The 20,895-nt window shown below is 31.0% G+C and overlaps 2 protein-coding genes and 1 long non-coding RNA gene across 4 annotated transcripts; 1 reads left to right on the forward strand and 2 right to left on the reverse strand.

Annotated features, from left to right (window-relative positions):
• Positions 1 to 110: 110 nt before the first annotated feature.
• Positions 111 to 14,198, reverse strand: mas (trypsin-like serine protease domain-containing protein masquerade). The gene is made up of 11 exons (XM_011632921.3): positions 14,069 to 14,198; positions 6,998 to 7,308; positions 6,631 to 6,664; positions 5,635 to 6,146; positions 4,998 to 5,177; positions 3,100 to 3,220; positions 2,852 to 3,028; positions 2,463 to 2,718; positions 2,085 to 2,362; positions 1,808 to 1,962; positions 111 to 1,483 (listed from the first exon to the last, which is right to left on the reverse strand). The coding sequence occupies exons 1-11, from the start codon at positions 14,169 to 14,171 to the stop codon at positions 1,316 to 1,318; spliced, it is 2,295 nt and encodes a 764-aa protein (XP_011631223.2). The 5' UTR covers positions 14,172 to 14,198; the 3' UTR covers positions 111 to 1,315.
• On the forward strand, positions 3,351 to 4,760 carry LOC148937552 (uncharacterized). The gene is made up of 2 exons (XR_016138305.1): positions 3,351 to 3,719; positions 3,974 to 4,760. It is a non-coding gene; the product is annotated as an uncharacterized LOC148937552 (long non-coding RNA).
• Positions 11,930 to 20,318, reverse strand: LOC105423265 (BRCA1-associated RING domain protein 1). Of its 2 annotated transcripts, XM_089072497.1 has the most exons (10): positions 20,015 to 20,318; positions 19,814 to 19,937; positions 19,355 to 19,543; positions 19,127 to 19,286; positions 18,887 to 18,967; positions 18,366 to 18,562; positions 17,429 to 17,644; positions 17,235 to 17,344; positions 16,681 to 17,049; positions 11,930 to 15,448 (listed from the first exon to the last, which is right to left on the reverse strand). In XM_089072497.1, exons 2-10 carry the CDS (start codon positions 19,882 to 19,884, stop codon positions 15,426 to 15,428), a joined length of 1,416 nt encoding a protein of 471 aa, XP_088928623.1. In that variant the 5' UTR covers positions 19,885 to 19,937; positions 20,015 to 20,318; the 3' UTR covers positions 11,930 to 15,425. The 2 variants fall into 2 exon arrangements, with proteins under 2 accessions (XP_088928623.1, XP_088928622.1); XM_089072496.1 differs by lacking the exon at positions 11,930 to 15,448 and having other exon boundaries at positions 15,620 to 17,049; positions 20,015 to 20,317.
• Between the last annotated feature and the right edge of the window lie 577 nt (positions 20,319 to 20,895).

Genomic DNA, 20,895 nt, shown 5'->3' on the forward strand with positions numbered 1-20,895 from the left:
TTGTCGCAAATGAAGCAAATGAATTATTAAACCTAATAACTTAGAATGAGAGAATTTATTCGAATTCGATGTATTAATTTTTACCATCGAATTCGAATATATAAATATATGTTAATCAGTCATAGGAGAATTGAATAATTAAAAGCTGAATTCTAAAATACTATAATCTGTATTTCTATACAATTGTTTTAATCTTTATCTGAATTTGCTCATTCAAGACTCGCAATCATCGAATAATAATTTTGAATGGCTTAAAGTATATATATTCTCTGTACTTAATTGCTAAATTTGATATCAAGATATACAATCTACTAGCGGTTGAATTCGACAAAAAATTCTAAATATAAATACAGCAGACAACTTATGAATAACGCGATAATATACAAAGCAGAAAATGATCATATATTCAAGACTCTCCAAGAAATGAGAGAACAGAATATAAAACTTTGAAACTTTCAACGATAAACATAAAGCCAATTTGACGAGTAAATATAATTAAATATCAATACTAATGCACACGCAACTTATTACTAACAATATATTATTCTACTTATAAAACATTCTTTTCCACAATGATAAATTAATCATTCGTTTGAAAAATGATCGAAAAATGTTCACAAAATTAATTTTTATCTGCTTTACATGATTCAACATAAATAAATAACACGCACATATCTTTTCTCTATTATTAATTAATCAACAATAATCGGATCATATATTTATAAAAAGCATGTGTCACGTAGAAAAATCTCTTTATTATTTTATTATCTAAAATAAGATATACGCACTTGATGGCACATTCAACAAAAGTACGGAAAAAAATTAATGTCAAAGAATCAAATCGCGCTTTCAAAAGTCAATTAAATGCAACATGTTTAGTAAGCAAAAATATAACGGAGATGACTATTTGCACTATTAAAAAATGATGTTATCAAAACATGCTGCGAATTTTAAAACATTTTATAAAAAAGGGATTACTTGTGATATAGACATAAATTTGCAAATGTTTCGTAACAGATTAGTCAAGTTTAAATGATTTTCACTCAAAAACTATTAAATCTCAACATTTTCATACAAGAGTTTTCGTCTTAGAATATTTCACAGATTCTGTCAGTGAAAGAAAGCGATAATTTATAGATATCTAGTATAGTCAATTTTGAGTTTATCTCTATACAAATACAATCTTTTTGTCACATTATTTTCTATTAATATAATGCATCAAGTATCATCAAGTGCGTAAAGGTACTACAACATTCCATCAATAAATAAACGTATGCAGATTAAACGTATTTGCTCGTCATATCCAAGGAATAAACTAAAGATTATTCACTGATATGATCTGATTTATCCATCCGATGTACGAGGAAACTTTTACATACACTCCCGGGACATTCTGACGTCCACAACCGAATCCCCAGGAAACCAGTCCGGCTAGTTCGTAGAAGCCGTCATCTTGGCATACCAGAGGACCTCCACCATCGCCCTAAACATTGACAGTATGACTAACTTTTCATCAAACAAGATATTTTCGAGAACAACTAATATTAGATTTATAAATTAATTCGATGCCTTTTTACAAAATACAAACTTTATTTATGGTTATCAAATAACATAAACTTAATTATCAAAACAAACTCCATTATTTTCTATAACTTCAGTTTAGCTTTTTCGCCAACTATTGGATTGCAATGCAAAAAGAATGACAGTTTCAATATAAATGATTCAATCTGCATCGAATTAATTTACGCATTGATGTGCTTTAATATGTTATTAAACATATATGTGTTCTTGATAAAAACAAATATACCTGACATGCGTCATTTCCCTGTTCTCCACCAGCGCAAAAACTGCTGGCCGGTAGAATAAAAATTTTCTCAGTCACAGCGTTCACTTTCCTTATACATTCAGCATCGCTGACAATCGGTATCTCCGCTTCACGTACTCGAAGTGGTATAGGTCCAGCTATGAAACATTAATTGTTGAGTAAAAAATGAAATATAAATGTTTATTCCAATATTCATTTCTCCAAAAAAAGAAATACGTAATATCACATAATTTATGATAATAATGAAAATATAATTTACCTTCTCCCATATATCCATAACCGGTAACTGTACATCTTTTGCCAGCTGTGTGACTGACACCCCGTGCGGGTAAGCAAACCAAGCAAACTCCATCCTTCAGTTCGGCTTGACCGTGAAGTTTCAGTAGAGCAATATCGTTGTCAAGCGTCTGGCTATTATGATTGTGATGGATATACGTCGTCGCGACACGTAAAGTTTGAGCGCCAGGACTTCCATATTTACGAGTGAGATCATGATCGCCTACCCTCACGTAGATCGCGTCGCCGGATCTCACAATACTGGAAACAAGAGCTTTTGCATGCTTTTCTCGGTTTTCTGACTTGTTCTTCGCACAAGAGACCATAGACATTACGCATGCAATGGATAACATTTACTTACTTTGTGACACAATGCGCTGCGGTAAGAACCCATTGTGTTCCTATCAATGCGCCTCCACATAGGTACTGATTCAGAGAATTTATCAAAGCAACCTGCCAACACCATTCATTGGCATCCGCATCCTCACCGCCTACTACCCGCGCTACTCTTTCGGAACTTCGCGCCTGAATTGGACCACGCGAAGTTCCCTTCACGCCGCAGACATATTTGCTATATACCGGACTTCTGGCAGTGGTAGTGGTGACAGTCGTCTCATCTGTAAAATTGATTATTTAGCGTAACGTACACAAATTCTAGTTTACCAAGTAATTTAGCCAACTTTAACTTAACTTGGCAATTTTCATAATCTTTATAATTTTATTTTGCAAACGATAGATTTCATTACTTACACGATGTAGCGAGCGGAGTAGTGTAGGGTCGCAAAGTGACATGGAACGTATCATTCCTGTTCATCAGAACTGATTCTGTAGAATTTCCCCCGTGAAATTCTCTTATCAGAGATTTCGGCGCGCAGCATTGATGTCCCTGCTTCTTACATTTGAACAGGTTTGTTAACTCGGCGTTTCCTGCAAACGTACGAATAAACAGAAGAAATCGTCTGCGAAAGGCACGCATTCCTCGCATGATCGCTACTTACTGAAACAGGTGAATGACAAATAAGATACGATACAAGAACCAGGACAATCCGGGCGCGGATCTGGTGGCAATGACACTGTCATCGGCGGTCGTGGGGTAGGTCTCGGCCTTGGTCTCGACGTCTAAATATTGTAAAGAAATTATAGAAAGAGTCATCTCTCTTGAAATAATACCCCATAGCAGGAAGAAAGTTTGAAAAAAGTTTGAACGAATTTAAAGAAAGACCTTTATTATTTAAATTATATCTTGCAAATGAACGATCAAATATTTTGTCCCTAATTTTATCAGTTAAATCAAAGAATTTAAAGAGGTTCTAAAAACATAATTTGTCGATTATATTAGGTGTACAAAAAAGTTCTGAGCTTTAGATTTCATACAACCGAAATAACAATTTAAATTTTATATATCTTCCCGCTCTTTTTCGGTTTTAAAGCGTTGACATTTGGCCTTCTAAAATGCCATACGGTTTGGCGTTTGATGCACATAACCTCAAAAATCAGTAGTGTTCACGATGGCAATAACAAAAAAGCATATTCGATTTTCCATCCACTTCACGTTTCATCTGAAGAAAAATGCTGCTGAAGCCACTGCATGATTTGTGCTGCATATGAAGAGAACACTGTAAGTCATACTACATGTAAAAGATGGTATCAAAAATTTCGACAAGGAGATTTTAGTCTTGAAGATGAACCGCATGCTGGACGCCCTCAAAAGATTGAAACGGACGAATTGCAAGCACTGCTGGATATAAACTCTGCGCAAACTGAAAAGGAGCTTGCAGAACAGCTTGGCAGCTTCAAGACTTTCATCTTCAAGACTGAAATCTCCTTGGCGAAATTTTTGATATCATCTTTTACATGTAGTATGACTTACAGCGTTACGCAGCAAACCATTTCTGTACGTTTACATATGATGAAAGGTTCAGAAGGAAGGCAGATGGGTTCCGCATGAATTGTCCGAAGACAACAAAAATCATCGGCGTGACACTGCACTCACTTTGCTTTCAAAGTTCCGGAAAAAAGATTTTTTGCACAAAATCATTACAGGCGATGAAAAGTGGATTCTTTGTGATAACCCTAAACGTAGAAAATCATGAGTTGACCCTGGTCAACCTTCGACATCGACGTCAAAGCCCAATATCCACGCCAAGAAGATTTTGCTCTGTATCTGGTGGGATTGGAAAGGTGTGTTGTATTACGAGTTGTTACAGTCGGATGAAACAATCACGGCAGACCGCTACCAACAACAATTGACCAATTTGAGCGATGTATTAGAAGAAAAGAGGCCATTTACTGGCCAAGGACGTTGTAAAGTGATCTTGCTTCATGACAATGCTCGACCACATGTTGCGAAAGCGACTCAGGACCATATCTTTGCGTTAGGCTGAGAACTTCTCCCGCACGCGGCGTATAACCCAGACATGGCGCCTTCCGATTACTATCTATTCCGCTGCAGCATCATTTGGCTGATACACATTTCGTGAGATTTGAAGAGATAATGCATTGATGATTTTATCGCTTCGAAGCCGGTGAGCTTCTATCATCAAGGAATTCGCAAGCTACCCGAAAGATGGCAAAAGGTCATTGATGCAAACGGGGAATATTTCGCTGATTAATATTTTTTTGTTTGTTTTTGAATAAAGATTGAATTTTACAAAAAAAAGCTCAGAACTTTTTTGTACACCTAATAATTACTAGTCAATTTGAATGCTTGGAGAATTATATATATATTCAAAGTATTATGTCAAAAGTTTATAATTAGCTCGACATAGAATTGCAAAGAGTTAAAGAAAATTATAAATAAATATTTTGTTGATTGCATAATTTGCTTACAAATTGATTACTATACAATCACTTATGTTTCAAATATTATAATGAAAATTAGTCAAAAATTAATTACCTGAGGAGGACTCTTTGTATTATCACAACAAATGGAACCAGATTGACAGGTTGATGTTTTCGCTATGATCACATTTGGCCGTTCGCAAAAAGCCGCCATAAGAGTTAATAAACAAAAACCAGGACATGGCGGTAGCTTCGGTTGAGGAGCCTTCGTGGACGGCCGGACTGTCGTCGTTTCCTAAGCAAGGCGATATATCTCATACTACTGCAAACAAGTTTGAAGTAATCTCGCCAAATTATAGTATTACTTAATAATAAATAAATATTGGCATTTTCGATAATCGACAAAAATCTTATGTTTAATCTTATGTTTAATCTTATGATAACTTTCTATAAATTTTATACATTTTATCTTTATGCTGCTAAATCAAGCGCCAATTATTCCTCGATTTTGAAACGCTTTAAAAGTTTTAGCTGTCAAAGCTGAAATTTTCAAATACAATATTTCATGCTATTAAATTGATAATTAGTCAATGCTAATAATTATCCTACAAATTTATAAGAAAAATTTGACAATCTTTAAACTTCTAAATAGCCTCAAAATAATTTTTTTGAACACATTTGACATGTGCACGAGTGATATATTTTTAGATAAAATAGTCGTGATTCACGCGTTAAATATCAAATTTCATTACCGCTTTTTGCGGTGGTGGTTCATTGATGCAGCAGACTGTCAATACAGATCCATCGGCGGGACAATCCGCATCTCCATCGATGTTATCGCAGAAGAGAGCAGACAAACCACTCGTGCACTCTCCCTTACATTGTTTGAACGGTATTGGTTTTGGTCTTATTGTTGTCGCAGCCGTTGACGGCTGTCTGGTAGCAACTGTCGTTGTTGCCATCGTTGTCATTGTCGTTGCGATTGTGGTTGCAGTCGCGGAAATACTCGTTGACAACGATGTGTTTGGTCGGGTTGTTGTCAATGGGGATGAGATTTTGCTAGAGGCTCCGCTACCGTTCTTCTCGTCGTAACGGGAAGAATTCAAGCGATCAATCACTAAAAGCTCAGGTGGTGGAGAATCCCCAAAAGCATCTCTGGACACGCAACACTTATAGCCCGGCTTGCAGAGAGTATCTATTATCAATACAGCATCGCAATAATCAGCGATTCTTTCGGCCATGCAAATGCCCGAACAAGTTTTCACTGAAAATAAACGTTTATTATTTCAATTTGACTAATAGATGATCACTTAGGTGATCGACGCGAATAGAATTAAAACATCAAAAAATAAATGCTATTTAATACAAAATTTGATATAATATAAATATACCGAATAACAATGTGAAAGAAATGTTGTATGATATGGCATTGCAAATTAATATTTAGGTAAGGATCGTAGATAAAATAATCGCGAGACCATACTTGTTTCTGAATGTATCTAAATTATCTAAAACGTGTAAAATGTTGTCTTCAAACATATTATGTAATTGTCAATAATATTTTTTAAATAGGAAGAATGCATAACATCGCAATCATTCACGAAATAGTCGCTACATGTTCAAATACAAAGTATAATATGCATCATATTTTAATTTCATTTAAAATTTCATTTAAAATTCGAATATATTGATTTAAAATGGAATATCTTACAATGAAGAAATATATTTTATGCAAAATGTTTACGTACTTGATGACTTTTCACTCGTCTCGTTGTAGCTTTCCTATAAAACAAAAAAATATTTTTGAATACAATTTATACGCTAAATATGGCAATAAAATACAAAGAAAATATATCATCTTTGATAAGATTTTTGTATATATAGTTTTAAATTAATGATAGAAAGAAGAGAACAAAAAGACAATTATTTTTATTTATAAATGAAATTTTAGGTCAAAACAATTATCAAATGATTCAAAACAATCATCTTCGCGATCCACCATAAACCTATCGACGACGATATATTTCCTCTTGATTTCTAGCAATAACTTTCTAGAGCAGTTTTCAACATGTCAACCTAGCTTATTTTCTCCAATTCCAAATCTGCTAAACATACCGGTGTAGTTTTTGCTGAAGTGAAGGAAGTTGACGTACTAAGCATCGTGGTGGTTGTTGCGGGTGTCGTCGTAGAAATCGTCGTGGTCTTGACGGTCGTAGATATAGTCGAGGTTGGCTCTTCATCGTCGATCGCATTCTCGGAGGATGAGCCAGTACTATTTATTGGATCCTGCAGACAGCATCGCATACTTGTTGCAGGACACTGCACATCCTCAAGAACGTCGTCGCACATCAATGTCGCTAACGCATGTACACATACGCCCGGACAGTCGGCAATCTTCGCTGTACTGGTTAGAGAATTTAAGAAACCTGTATACATAAATCATATCATATCAATCAATCTTTAAACATGTCATATTTAGATTTACTTGCAAGATTGTAGGGTATAATTCTTGAAAATTATAATTTAGTTAAATGTATCTTGTCAATGAAACTATACGTTCTGTTTCACAAAATACATTACAAAAAGTATTTGCTATTTATAATATAATTATAAATTTGATAAATCAATATAGAATAATGTATAATTTTATAACATATTTTCAGATTGAATTTCAATTAGTACAGATTATTTAAGTAACTAATTCATGTTGTATGATTCATATAGAATTTATAAATTGTATTTGAACCGAATGTTCAGATTAATACGAACATATAATTTTCTTAAAGTTCAAACTTCACACATATTGTATTATAAATATATATATTCTAACAATTATAAAAAAAAAGATAAACAGATTTATCTTAGGTAAATTTATTATAAAAGTTATGAGGGCACACAGATAAGTGGTGACAGCGCTCTTCTGAACAATTCTTCGTAACGGTCCCAAATCCCGAATCGGTCAGACCTGACTTGGAAGAATCTCGAAGAAAGGAAATTTAATCGATTCAAAGTATGCTGAGACGCCGGCCAGGATAAACCTGGCGTGTTAACCGCAGACGATAATATTACTTCATATCTCGCGTCAGCAAAGAACTGGAGGAAAGTCTCTTACGAAATTACAACTATTACCGCTACCGACATCGTTAATTGTAACTGTATATCGCTTACAGATACCGCGCGTGGGGGTACCGTCAACGAACGGCCGGAATGCTTGCATACGTAATCCCATTGGCGACTACTCTTACAAAAAAATAGTCAAAAATATCTGAACTTGATCTTGACAAACGTGGGAAACGAATCAATAAGCTAGAGCCATTCATTTATCAGATTATATTTCACGACATGCTAACATTGTTCTTGTAAAACCCAGAATTTTCCTCCAGAATTTTTCCCATTTCCCATGTAAATGTCGAATTATGGTGTTTTAATGAATGCGCAGCCTTCTCGCGAGTTGTCGATTGAATTGCATCTTTCAGCAAGCAACGCTTTCAATTCATCCGAATTTATCTCCTCCTCTCATCTATAATGTTCCTTGTCTTTTAAATAAAAATTACTTCTTCTAAAGCATCGAAATCACTATCGACATGAATTTTTCGGTTTTCGTTCCCTCACCATAAGTTTCACAAATCATTCTAATCGCCTCAGTAGTTGCATTGATGAAACAAAAAAGCAATAACAATATGTATCCTATCAACTTCCATTTTTATACAAACTAAAAATGATTATTAATGCATATAACGACTCATGTGTTACACTTTATGTAGATTAATCAAATTAATACTACAAAGTAAAAATACGTCGCAAATAATTATATATTTTATATATAATATAAATGTAATATAATATTATATATATTTATATATATATATATATATATATATATATATATATATTTATATTATATATAAAAATTATATAATTATATTATAATTTTCTTTAAAAAAATAGTAACCATAAAAAAATATATCAATAATGTCCATTAATGTCCATAATGTGCCATTTGTGAATGAAACATATCACAATCATATAGTTTGAAAAACCTTGAAAAACCTTTTAAATTTTGTTTAATATTTTTTTTTAAAGTCTTGGACTGATCTTACTATATAAGAATTGCAAAACTTAATATTAATCACCTTTAATCTAATTTCTTAATTATCTTAATTAAAAATATTATTTTATTTAAAAGTAAAAAGTATTATATTTCACATAAATAAATCATAATTTGTAAAATAAGCAAGAAAAACAAAATAATATAAACAGTTCTAAATTTTAGCAATTCTTAAATTTAATCGACCTATAAAGTTAATAGAGATGGTAAAACTGGCCTATTGTTCTCAAGATAATCAGAGATTTGTCATGTTGACGCGCATTTAAGGCTTGGTTCTCTCGCGGCGCGATATGGGTTGTGACGTCAAAGGCGAGAAATAACATGTAAAAAGTTTCTTGCGTCGTATAGTTTTATTTTGTATTTTTCCCTTAAAAACATATTTTCGTATTCTTAAAACTTGTAAAAAAATACCAGAAAGTAAGATATCTATCCAATAAATCACGTAAAAGTGTAAAATCATTCTTGAAATAATGGTCACTGCTCAGCTATCAGAAACAACTAGATCTAGTGATAGATCTGATAATTTCTGATAGCTAAGCAGTGTACCATTAGTTCAAGATTTATTTTACACTTTTATGTGATTTATTGGACAGATATCTTACTTTCGGACTTTCGGATTTTTTACAAGTTTTAAGAATAGGAAAATATCATGTTTTTAAGGTTTTTAAAAATACAAGATAAAGCTACATGACGCAAGAAACGTCATAATTCAATATGGTTGCAGAGAGATAACCGAGCCGTAACTATTAGGGATAATCTTTCGATTTCTTTGATCATTACAGAACAACTTGTAAATAAAAACAATCAAGCATGTTAAAAGATTCTTAATCTTTAAAAAAAATAGAAAAATAAATATAATTCTCATTTCTATATACATTATTTTCTAGCATTTCTTACAAGTTTTTTTCCTACATAATACCTAAAATTTTTAAATCTTTCTCCTAAAATCTAAATTTTCTAAATTTAAAAATTTTAAATTGTCTTCACATTATACTCTTTTAAATTTATTATCTTTCTGAAAAAAGATAAGAATTTAAGAATTTAAAAATTATAGATGTTAAGAATTTAAGAATTATAGGCATTAAAAATGCATATTTTCAGTATTTTATATTTTATGTACTTTTTAAATTACATTTATTAATCTTTCTCATTCTTTAATATGTAGATTGTTCTAATTGTTAAATTAGTAGAATAATCATCTAATATGCCTAAATTATATAAATTCAATTATTGAATTAAATATATGTTTACAATTTTCACATCCGCGTGAGCACTTACAGAGATAATTTTATATTATTAATTCTCCTTATTAATTCTCCCTAATGCCTTGTACAATTGCATATTAATGTTACTAGCGTTACTTATGAAAATATGCAAAAGTGATAAGCACCGCGATTCAGCATACGCGATATGCCACATGATTCCATTTAAAAATTTGTACAGATAATACCCGTCTTCCTCGATGGCTATTTCACTTTGGTAGGCATAACGGACCAAACAAACATAACGGTAGTTAATGAGCGGTTCGACTCGGACCGCGTATATAGTTGTCTTCAGCATCGCACGTGTTCTGTCTAACGTGCGATTCGATTTTGGACAGTGAGTTGGACAATTATGCAAATTATATTCGCATAGTCACGAAACTGATCATTATCCTTCGAATTCATTATCATTATGCTTCGAATGCAAGTTCCACGCTGAGAAACTAAGAATCCAAGAAAAAATGTTTATATCAATAATAATGCACTATAAGAAACAACTGTTCTAATTTGCATGAAATATCAGATTTTTTACCACGATTTTTTAACGTTTTTATGAAAATAAAAAATAAAAAAAAAGAGTATGAGAAAAAAGATAGTGATGTATAAACAAATAAAAATGTTCATGAAAATAACGAAAAAAATAACATTATATTCATTTTATTTTCGTGAAAATATAACAGTTGTAAAATAACAAAAATTTGATTGTTCATAAATCATAAAAAATATTATTATTCTATCTATCTCTATTCAATGTTAATATCTAAATTGAATCACAAATTAAAAAAATAAAAAACATACTAATAACTAAGGTTAACGGAAAACAATAAAAATGTCTATAGAGTATACACTTTTCAAAATTTCATAAGTTTTCTAAAATCAGAAACTATCAATAATAATATCTAATATCTCATAACTGTGATTTTTAATAAAATAAAATAACGAGAAGTTAAAGGAAACCAGACGATGTATTTAAAAAGAAACCACTTCGCTAGATCGATATATTATATACATATACCGACAGGTGATTGAAAATAATCTAAAAAAAGTCAGATAAAAAAATTTAAACAAAAGAAATGAATATATGATTTATAAAGTTTCATGAAAAAAATTATGTTAAATAAAATTAATTTTACACGCACACACGCACGCACGCACGCACGCACGCACCACACACACACACACACACACACACACACACACACACACACACACACACACACACACACACACACACACACACACACACACACACACACACCACGCACGCACATATGCAATGTGCCATTTTATTTTTAATATCAAATATCTGAAATCGCGGGATTTTAGAAAAAATATATTACATAAATATTATAAGAATTCGATATCCAGATTAATTAAAAAAAATCATATTACATAATAAGAAATTTATAATTCTATTTAAAAAATTAGTGATAAAAATTAATGATAAAAAAATATTTATAGTAATTCCATTTGCAAATGTTAATAATAATTATTATAATTATGTCCAAATATAGCCTCTTTGAGATCCTATAATTTTTACCAATTAATTTTTTTTCTAAAATTCCGCAATATATATTGCAGATATTTGACTGTCAGAAATAAAATAGGACATCCTGTAATCCTGTGTGAGTGCTGCTTGCATACGGTAGTGGGCGTAGATGTGTATGTACGAGTGTGTATGTGTTAATATTATTTATTATATATGTCTGTATATATACATGTAAAATTAATTCATTATTTATATTCATAATTCTCTCGTTATCACTTCAATATACAAAAGCTGTTTTATGTAAAAACATAAAATGTAACCAGTTTTAATCGACTTTTGAGATATTCGCAAGTATGTATTATTAAGTTAAGAACCTATCACTCTGTACAATTACTTTATATCTTTCATATCAGACCGTACACGCATAAATTTAATTGAATATACACGTCTTAATTAGGATTTTGATAAACATTTTACTCGCCATGTCTCAGGAAATCCGCATACTTTAAGCAATCAGTCTTGCGTATCTTTCGCACTCGTCTTCCCTGATGATAAATTTTTATATTTGAGCAGAATTCAAAAAGTTTATTTTTACATTTTACATTTTTGACATTAAATATAGTTATAATTTCATGACTAGTATCTGGAAAACAATAAATATTCAGATAAAAACTAGATGATTTTTTAAGAATTCTCCTACATGGCTGGAGAGATACAAAATTATCCGACGTTTTTGATCAATTTTAAATGCCTTATGATAATGAGGATACTTGATATGGTATCTTAAAAAACAGAGAATTATGATTTTCATGCATGTAGTTATGTATAATATATGCGTCTTTTAAATAAAGACGGTAATGATTAATTTTGTTTATTGTATAACGGTAGCGAAAAATCAGGCTGACCGGATATCCACAGCTCTGAATAATATCTATGAATAATAAACAAATTAAGTAAAAGGTAAAATTATAGCCTAGAATGATTGGAACGAAGACGAGCGTGTCGCTTCCTAGTTTTTAAGCTTAACGGCGGCCTTGTTACCGCCAGCGAATTGATCATCATCCGCATAGCACGACTCCTAAAAGTGGAACAGTCGTATCCTTCCAGATTCTACGTATAAAAGCGTGCGCCGCATATATCGTCGCACGCGAATTTCTATTTCTCGAAGCCACTGCTACCAGGTAACTTTTTGCCGACCGTATATTACGTGCATTGCATATACAAAAATTACATCGCTACAAACTCAAAGAAAGAAAAACGAAATCGATTCAAAACCACTTAACAAAACTTAGAGATGAAATTCTGACCTGAACAAACGTTTCATCTCACTAGACATTTAATAATGTAATATTATTTTTATATTTGTAGTTTGCGAGTATGTTGTATATTTAATGTTATATTATATATAGTATGCTTAATAATATTTGATCGCGCGCATACATATATAAATTATAATTATTATTATATATTATACATTATATAAATTATAATATATATACATATATAAATTGTCCTGGAAATCTCTTCTCAGTAAACATTAACTAACAGTAACATTATATTAATGTAACTGTTTTCCACTCAACAATGTAAGTATAACGTAACACATGTATGTAACAGTTATATTATCGAGGAGAAAATTGTATAAAATTATAATGTTACTGTTAGTTATTGGACTGTATCATAATAAATTCATTTAACAATAAGTAATTGGTGCAATTAGAATTTTATATATTTTCCATTAAATGGAATTATGTAAATTTATAACTCCTTTAGAAATACTACAAAATAATAATTTTACATAAATAAAACAATGAAAATATATATATCATTTATGGATATATGTGACAATCAATAAAATACTCATATAATTATTACATAATATTTTATTTTTTATCAGGCATGATGTGGCATTTTATTGAATGTAAATTTTTATGAGTCAAACATCATTTTCACTTCATTTTTCAGTAACTCGCAGTATATGATTATAAAGAGATAAGAGAATAAGAGATTATAAAATTATACATGATAAAACTTCCTTGGTGATAAATTTTTAAGAAGCTGACTCTTTGATGCATTTACCAATACTATCTTCCTAATATAATATCATCTTTTAAGTCAATTTTAATATTAAATCTTTAATGCTAAAGGCTTGAAATCTAATACTAAAGGCTCGATAACATTTTAAATTTAAATAACAGGCTATGTGAAATAAATTGATGAGAAAGATTGACTCAACTGTATCATTTGCTGATCTCTCTATCAATTTTGTATAAGACATTTCTTGACTCTCTTGTAATATTCCAGTCAATCATAAAAACAATTCTTACCTGACAGGAAGGTGCTAGCCAAGGAATCATCATCCTGTCCGCCAACTAACCCGACGAGCGCGAGTAGAAGGACGATGCCCCCGGAGGTGGCTCTCAGTATCATCTTCAACCTCCCTCTAACCGTCTTCGTTTGTTTTTTTTCAGCTCAGAAAAGCAGAACAAAAATAAAGAGAGAAAGAAAAGAAAGAGAGAAATTGTCTCCAAGATTGAGGCACTGTCTTATCCGTGTGATCTCAATCACGTGCGTATCAAACTACTTCTCTTTACCGCCAAGAGAGTTCAACAACGTTCACAATGTTGCATCGTACGGACCTACATCGCCTGCCGCGGCTTGTTTGACGGACACTGACTGGGTAGAGATCAGGGCCTACTTGTGGGTCAGGGTGTGTGTATCCCCACTTTCGCATGGCGGCGGCCCAAGGAAGTAAGAGAAATAGAGAGAAAGAAAAAGACGGAAGGTAACAAGACAGAATGACGCTCGACCGGCTTTATAAAAGAGAGGGGGATAGGGTTGTTCACAGGGGCAATGCTAGCTAGGATTTTTGTTGCTTTCTTCGTTCCTACGCTTTATAATGAACGAGATTAGTGACTTAGATTAAAGCCACAAAATAGATAACGTCTACAAAAAAATACAGTCGGCATACTAATTAGTATATCAATTAGCATTGAGGAATTCTAAATTCTTCACAAGATATTTGGGAATATCATTTGAAGCACAATGCTGATTACAATTTTCCCATTTATGATATGAAAGATCCCATTTATGAAAAATCTTTCTTTAATCTTCCATCGCCTTAATAAAATAATTTGATCTTTTTTTTTCTTCTCCTTTGTCTGAAAAATCGAGAAAACAATTTCATTCATAATTCAAATAAAAAATAAAAAATTTAATATTAATATCTAATCAGATAATCTGTTTCTGCTTTCTTTGGTACGCAATTTTTATTTCTCTCGCGATAACTAATCATTTAAGTATTTTTGTTGGATTATCGTGTATTTGTTCACATCATAGTCATAATCCATATTCGTCGCTTCTTCTAAATCTTTCCGCTCTCCTCTGCACGGCCGGATCTCACTTCTTTTTTTCCTATTTTTCTCCAGTTTTAAGCTCTTCTTCCTCTTTCCCTCTTCATCCTGTTCTCCTTTCTAGCCGCTCTTCCGTCATTCTCTCTTTCCTTTCCACACACGCACGTTTGTACTGGTATAAATATGTGTACATGTCTGCATGTCTGCGTGTGCACAACGCGTCTGCATACGTGCCTGTGCGCGACTAGCGGTACTTTATCCGTAAATGTACGAGATACCGTACGATATCTTCTTCCAGAATTGATCATACTTTGCACAAAATAGCATCGTCTCATACGATCGTAGCATAATTTTCTGAAATATTTCCACAAGAATCGCTCAAACGTAATTATTAAATAAATATAATATTTATAACATTATAATCTAATTCGTAATTGCGCTTAAAGCACATTAGTTATCTACTAATTACTTCGCGCTAAGAAGCAGAAAATAATAAAAATTATTGAAGGGAAGAAGAAAATCAGCTTTCTCTTTTCACTCAATTTTATGTGGAAAAAATAGATATATGAATATCTAAAATATTTAAAAATAGCATCTCTATCAAGATATAATTAATATTTATTAAAATGATATTGTGATTTGCGAGTTATAATTATTTTAAATTACCGTTGTCACCGATGTCAACGTTTCGTAAACATTGCAATTCTTTTCATTAGATGACCTGACTATACATACGCTTCTCGCTCTAATAAAATGATTTGAATATTCAAAATGTTCACATTAATAGTTAGTTACACGATAATAACCCGCAAACCACAATACAATTTTGAAAGAAATACCCGTAGCTTAAAAAAAAAGCCTTAAAATACTTATTAAAATATCTTATTAATAATTTCATACTTTATATATATATATACATAAATTTGTTCTTTTCAATAACATTTTTCAAATTATATGTGTGAACATTCGGCTGCGAGAAACACTTTCTTCATTATGCGCTGTTTCTCTCTAGCCGTTAGTAGCAAATCGCGTCTTATCTCTGCTGAATAAGGACTGAATAAGGACTGTTAAAATCCTATATATCATGTCGATAACAAGTGATGTATAATTAGAAAAGCTTCACACTAATAACGATAAGAATAGTAATTAAAATAATAAGCAGTACGTGTTCAGTTGATAGAGATAAGATGCGCGACCGGTTGCTAACGGCTGGAAGGGGACGATGCATGATGAGAGAAGCATTTCTCCGACTGCTGTACCGAGTGAACAAGTCAATGTTGCTGCTCACCATATATTAAACATTACATAAGATATCTTTCACGAGAATTCATTACATATGATAAAAAACTTTAAAAAAAATGTTCGTAAATATATATTTTATTATAATATAATACGTAGAATTTTAATGTTATTTTGAATATTATTGAATATGAGATAGAATATATTGGATTGTCATTTAACCACTTAGGATAACCCTAGGTGAGCTGGATCGATAAGAGTGAACTTTTCTATACATTCAATTAGCCATATAAGTGGCAGGGTCTTAATATGTGGCATATTATACTTAATAAGCGGTTCACCTTTACCTGGCACATATATAACATAATGTGTACACTTGTGTAAAGGATGAGACGCATTATTCGCAGTATGAAAAGGTATCACTTGCGACATATCTTTCAGATCTTCTGGATCTGGTTTTCGAGTGAGTACTGTTCCTTCTCCTTCCTTTACAAGTCGAATTAAATCATCTTTCGTTAATCGCACGTCGCCAATATGATAAGTTGTATTAGCTTGCAAAGCAAAATAAAAGAAACAATTATTAAATAGGCGTGGGTTTTGACATATCGCATTTTGTCTCGCTTTCCTTGGGATACCATAAGTTGGCGCGCCGTTAATTTCGAACAATTCAAGATCCACGGTAGCTACATCATCCATATCCGTTGCTAGTTGAATCCCTTTAAATAAAGTATATATTAATATTTCATTCCTGTATATTAATTTTATATCATTTAAATTTTTATTTTTTAACAATTTTTATAACATGATTTTACTTTATATATAAATAAAATTATTAATATTGAACAATCAAATTATAACATAAAAAATTGCTGTAAATGTGTAATATTTCATTTCTTCTTACATTCACTATTAAGAAGCCAGCTTCCATAAATAATCGCAAACAAAACATCAAGTGTCAATGTTGTAATATTTTGCTCATTTGCCTCCACTATCACATGTGTAACAGATGGTCTGAAATGTAAAAGTTAATTATATCATATTCTATATTCAGTTACAAGAAAAAATAACGAAATAAAAAAATATAAAAAAATGTACCTATATGTAGTCAAAATTTTGAATTTATGTCTTGCAGCTACAAGACCAAGCAATTTCTGATTTTCATGTTTTAAATTTGATGCAAGAATTACATATTTATCACATCCTGTATGAAAAGATTTATCTAGCGATTGATTGAGGTCTGATACCTTTTCAGATGGAGGCTGTGATACATCCATCAGAAGTTGTCGCATTTCTTCTGATTTACTGTAGTCTCTATATTACAAGCAAATCAAGATTGTACAATTTTTAAAATATATATATTTTAAAATATAGATCTTTAAAGAGATACATCAGGGTGACAAGTCAAAAAAATCGACTTTATTTTATCTGAAAGTTTAACGTTTTAACAATTTTAAAATATATTGTTTATCTTCGATTCTTGTGGCTTTTTGTAATATTTTAACTGTTTTTATTTGCAGTCAAAAAAATGAAAAATCTTAATTTCAATTTTAAATAATCGCCATTTTATGAAAAACTGTTATTTTTAAAAAAGCCATGATCAAACAATAGCTATATTATTTAAGAATAAGATTGTGTTCTCGTATTCACTGAAAATAAAAATATATAATTCATGTTATATTATAGATTTGCAATACTGGCAATAAATATTAGGATGCAGATTATAATGACACAATTGTTTTACATTTGTTCCTAAGGATCAAAGAAAGTTATATCAACAGTGAAAGTTTTTAAAAAAAGATATCTTTTTATTGCATCTCAATCAAAAATTAATATTTTTTAATTAATTCTTTTTTTAAATATATTCTGTAAAATGTAAAATATAAATTTTTAGTTCCTGCCAAATTCTCTAAGTTAAATTGTCTCTCAAATTATAAACAGTACAATTACATGCTAAAAATAAATATATCTTTCGTCACCCTGCTATTCCCTCTTAAAATGTAATCTTTTCTGCTATAATAAAATATATACATACATAGGCTTTTTGCCATATTGATCATATGAGTGTTTATCAGCATTATATTGCAACAATAATTTGGCTATTTCGATTTTGTCATGTTTAGCAGCTTCGTGCAATGGTCTTCGGTTGTTATAACCTAACATATTAGGTGATGCTCCACCTGCTAGTAGTAATTCACATATTTCAATCCACCCATAACTGATCATTTCTTGCTGAAATATTATGCATAATAATATAAATCCAAGTCAACAAAATAGAAAAATATAATTTATTTACAAAAAAAAATAGTATTTATTTACATACACACACACACACACATATATATATATATATATATATATATATATATATACATATATATGATTAAATATCTTTAAACCAAAAATATATTTAAATCTACAAATAAGAGATATGCATTCCTCGATCAAGCAGGATTTCTAACTTTAGTTTAATAATCTTTTCATTTTAAAATAAAATCCTATGACTGAGAAAGATCTATATCATCTACTTCTATCAATATTACATAATTTTTTTACCAAAGGTGTCCAACCAGCATTATCTTTTGTATTAGGATCTGCATCAATGCACAAGAGATATTTAACTTGTTCAGCATTTCTCTATAAAATAATCACTTCTTAAAATTTTCTTAAAGAAACTGTTAATTTTTAAATTAATTTTTTAAATTAATTTATATAACATTCAACAAATAATAATTCAGTATAATTCAGGTAAATTATGATTTTAAACTAAATAAATTATATTAGCTTTTTATATACTTTTAAGCATGCGACATGTAATGGCGTTTCTCCTTTGGGATTTGGTTTATTTATATTTTTCTTGCGTACATAATTTTGCTTCTTTGGTGTATGAAGTACTGTGGATATTGTATTATCCAATGATACATTTGAAGCATCAGTAGAATTATTCCATATATCCCTAAAATGAAATCTATATTTATATTATATCTTGTATTACTTACATTAAATAAAATACACTAATCAAACCTTTTATCAATAACATCTGAAATAATATCGATATTCTGTATAAGATTGGATACTAAATAATCAGGCTTTATTTCCCTTGGTTGTACTGGTATGTCACATTTAACGCATTTTGTTGAAGACTTAATACAATCTTGACAAAAGAAATGCCCACAATTTGTAAGTCTTACGGGAGATATCGGTTTGGATCCACTGTACAAATATACAACTTAAGTATGTATGTATGTATGGTGTGTGTGTGTGTGTGTGTGTGTGTGTGTATGTATTGTCTCAGTATAAAATTGTAAATATAGCAACATTATATAATATGTATAATGTGTGTATATACAGTGTATATAAAATATATACTGTATTTAAAGAAGTAATCGAGTATACTTAATATTACTTATATAATATTACTTAATATCGAATATACTTAACATTGTTACTTAACAATAAAAACTCATCAATCGGTTTATTTACCATTTTCCACAAACTAGAATGTTTGCAAAATCTTGTAACCCACTGGCAGTATTATTCCATGAATTCTCCATGTTTGCAAATTTATTTTTTAGAAGTATTTAAATTGCACAGTAATGTAATATATCTACAAACAATTATCCTAATCAAATATCTTAACAAAGTACCACATTTTATTCACAATATAATTTTAAAAATATGTACGCATTTTAACATGAAATTTCAATTTTAAGAATAACTCCAAGTAACATGTGACACATTAGGTACTCTATCTGCCCGCCAAAATAAAGCTGAGTAGAGACCCTATGCAGGTGTATTCCAATCTTGTTTTCTAAAGCCAGCAGCACACGATGCTTTTTTTCCTGCTGGTTTGCTAGCTGAATTTGTGTGCTGAGCTCTTGTCTTTGATTGGTATATTCTTTTAGATTTAAAAAATATACCAATCGAAAACAAGAGCTCAGCAAACACGCGAATCCAGCTAGCAAACCAGCAGAAAAAAAGCATTGTGTACCACTGGCTTAATATGTAACGAAGGATCTCCACTTAAGGCCATATCATACTAGCGGTTGCGCGGCTACAATTGTCAGTTGATGATTGTATTTCAGCCAATCACAATGTAGCAGATCTTGGTTACGGTGAATATGATTGGTAGTAGTAGAATCGTCAACCGACAATCGTAGGCGCGTAACCGCTAGTCTGACGTGGCCTTAAGTGGAGATCCTTCGTATTTCAGCAAGAAATGATCAGTTAGTGTCGGTCCACAATAAGTATTTAATCTTTAAGTCGTAAGAAATTGACCAATCATAGTCGATTATTCTTTTCATATTCGATTATAATTGGTCAATTTCTTAAAGCTTAAATCAGCTATTGTGGACCGACACTTATGGGTCGATTAGAGACACTGTAATCAAAGCCACTGGCCATGAAAAGACAACTTTTGATTGGTCCGTCATCTTTGACTATTCCCACTTATTTTCAAATACATTAACTACATTAATCTGTAATATTATAATTGTAATATTAATTGTAATATTATGTTAAAATTGTAATATTATAATTTAAAAACATAAGCGTTTTAAAGATAA

The sequence above is a fragment of the Pogonomyrmex barbatus genome, unplaced genomic scaffold (assembly GCF_055798465.1).
Source record: "Pogonomyrmex barbatus isolate J1 unplaced genomic scaffold, ASM5579846v1 scaffold13, whole genome shotgun sequence".
NCBI classification, from domain to species: domain Eukaryota; kingdom Metazoa; phylum Arthropoda; class Insecta; order Hymenoptera; family Formicidae; genus Pogonomyrmex; species Pogonomyrmex barbatus.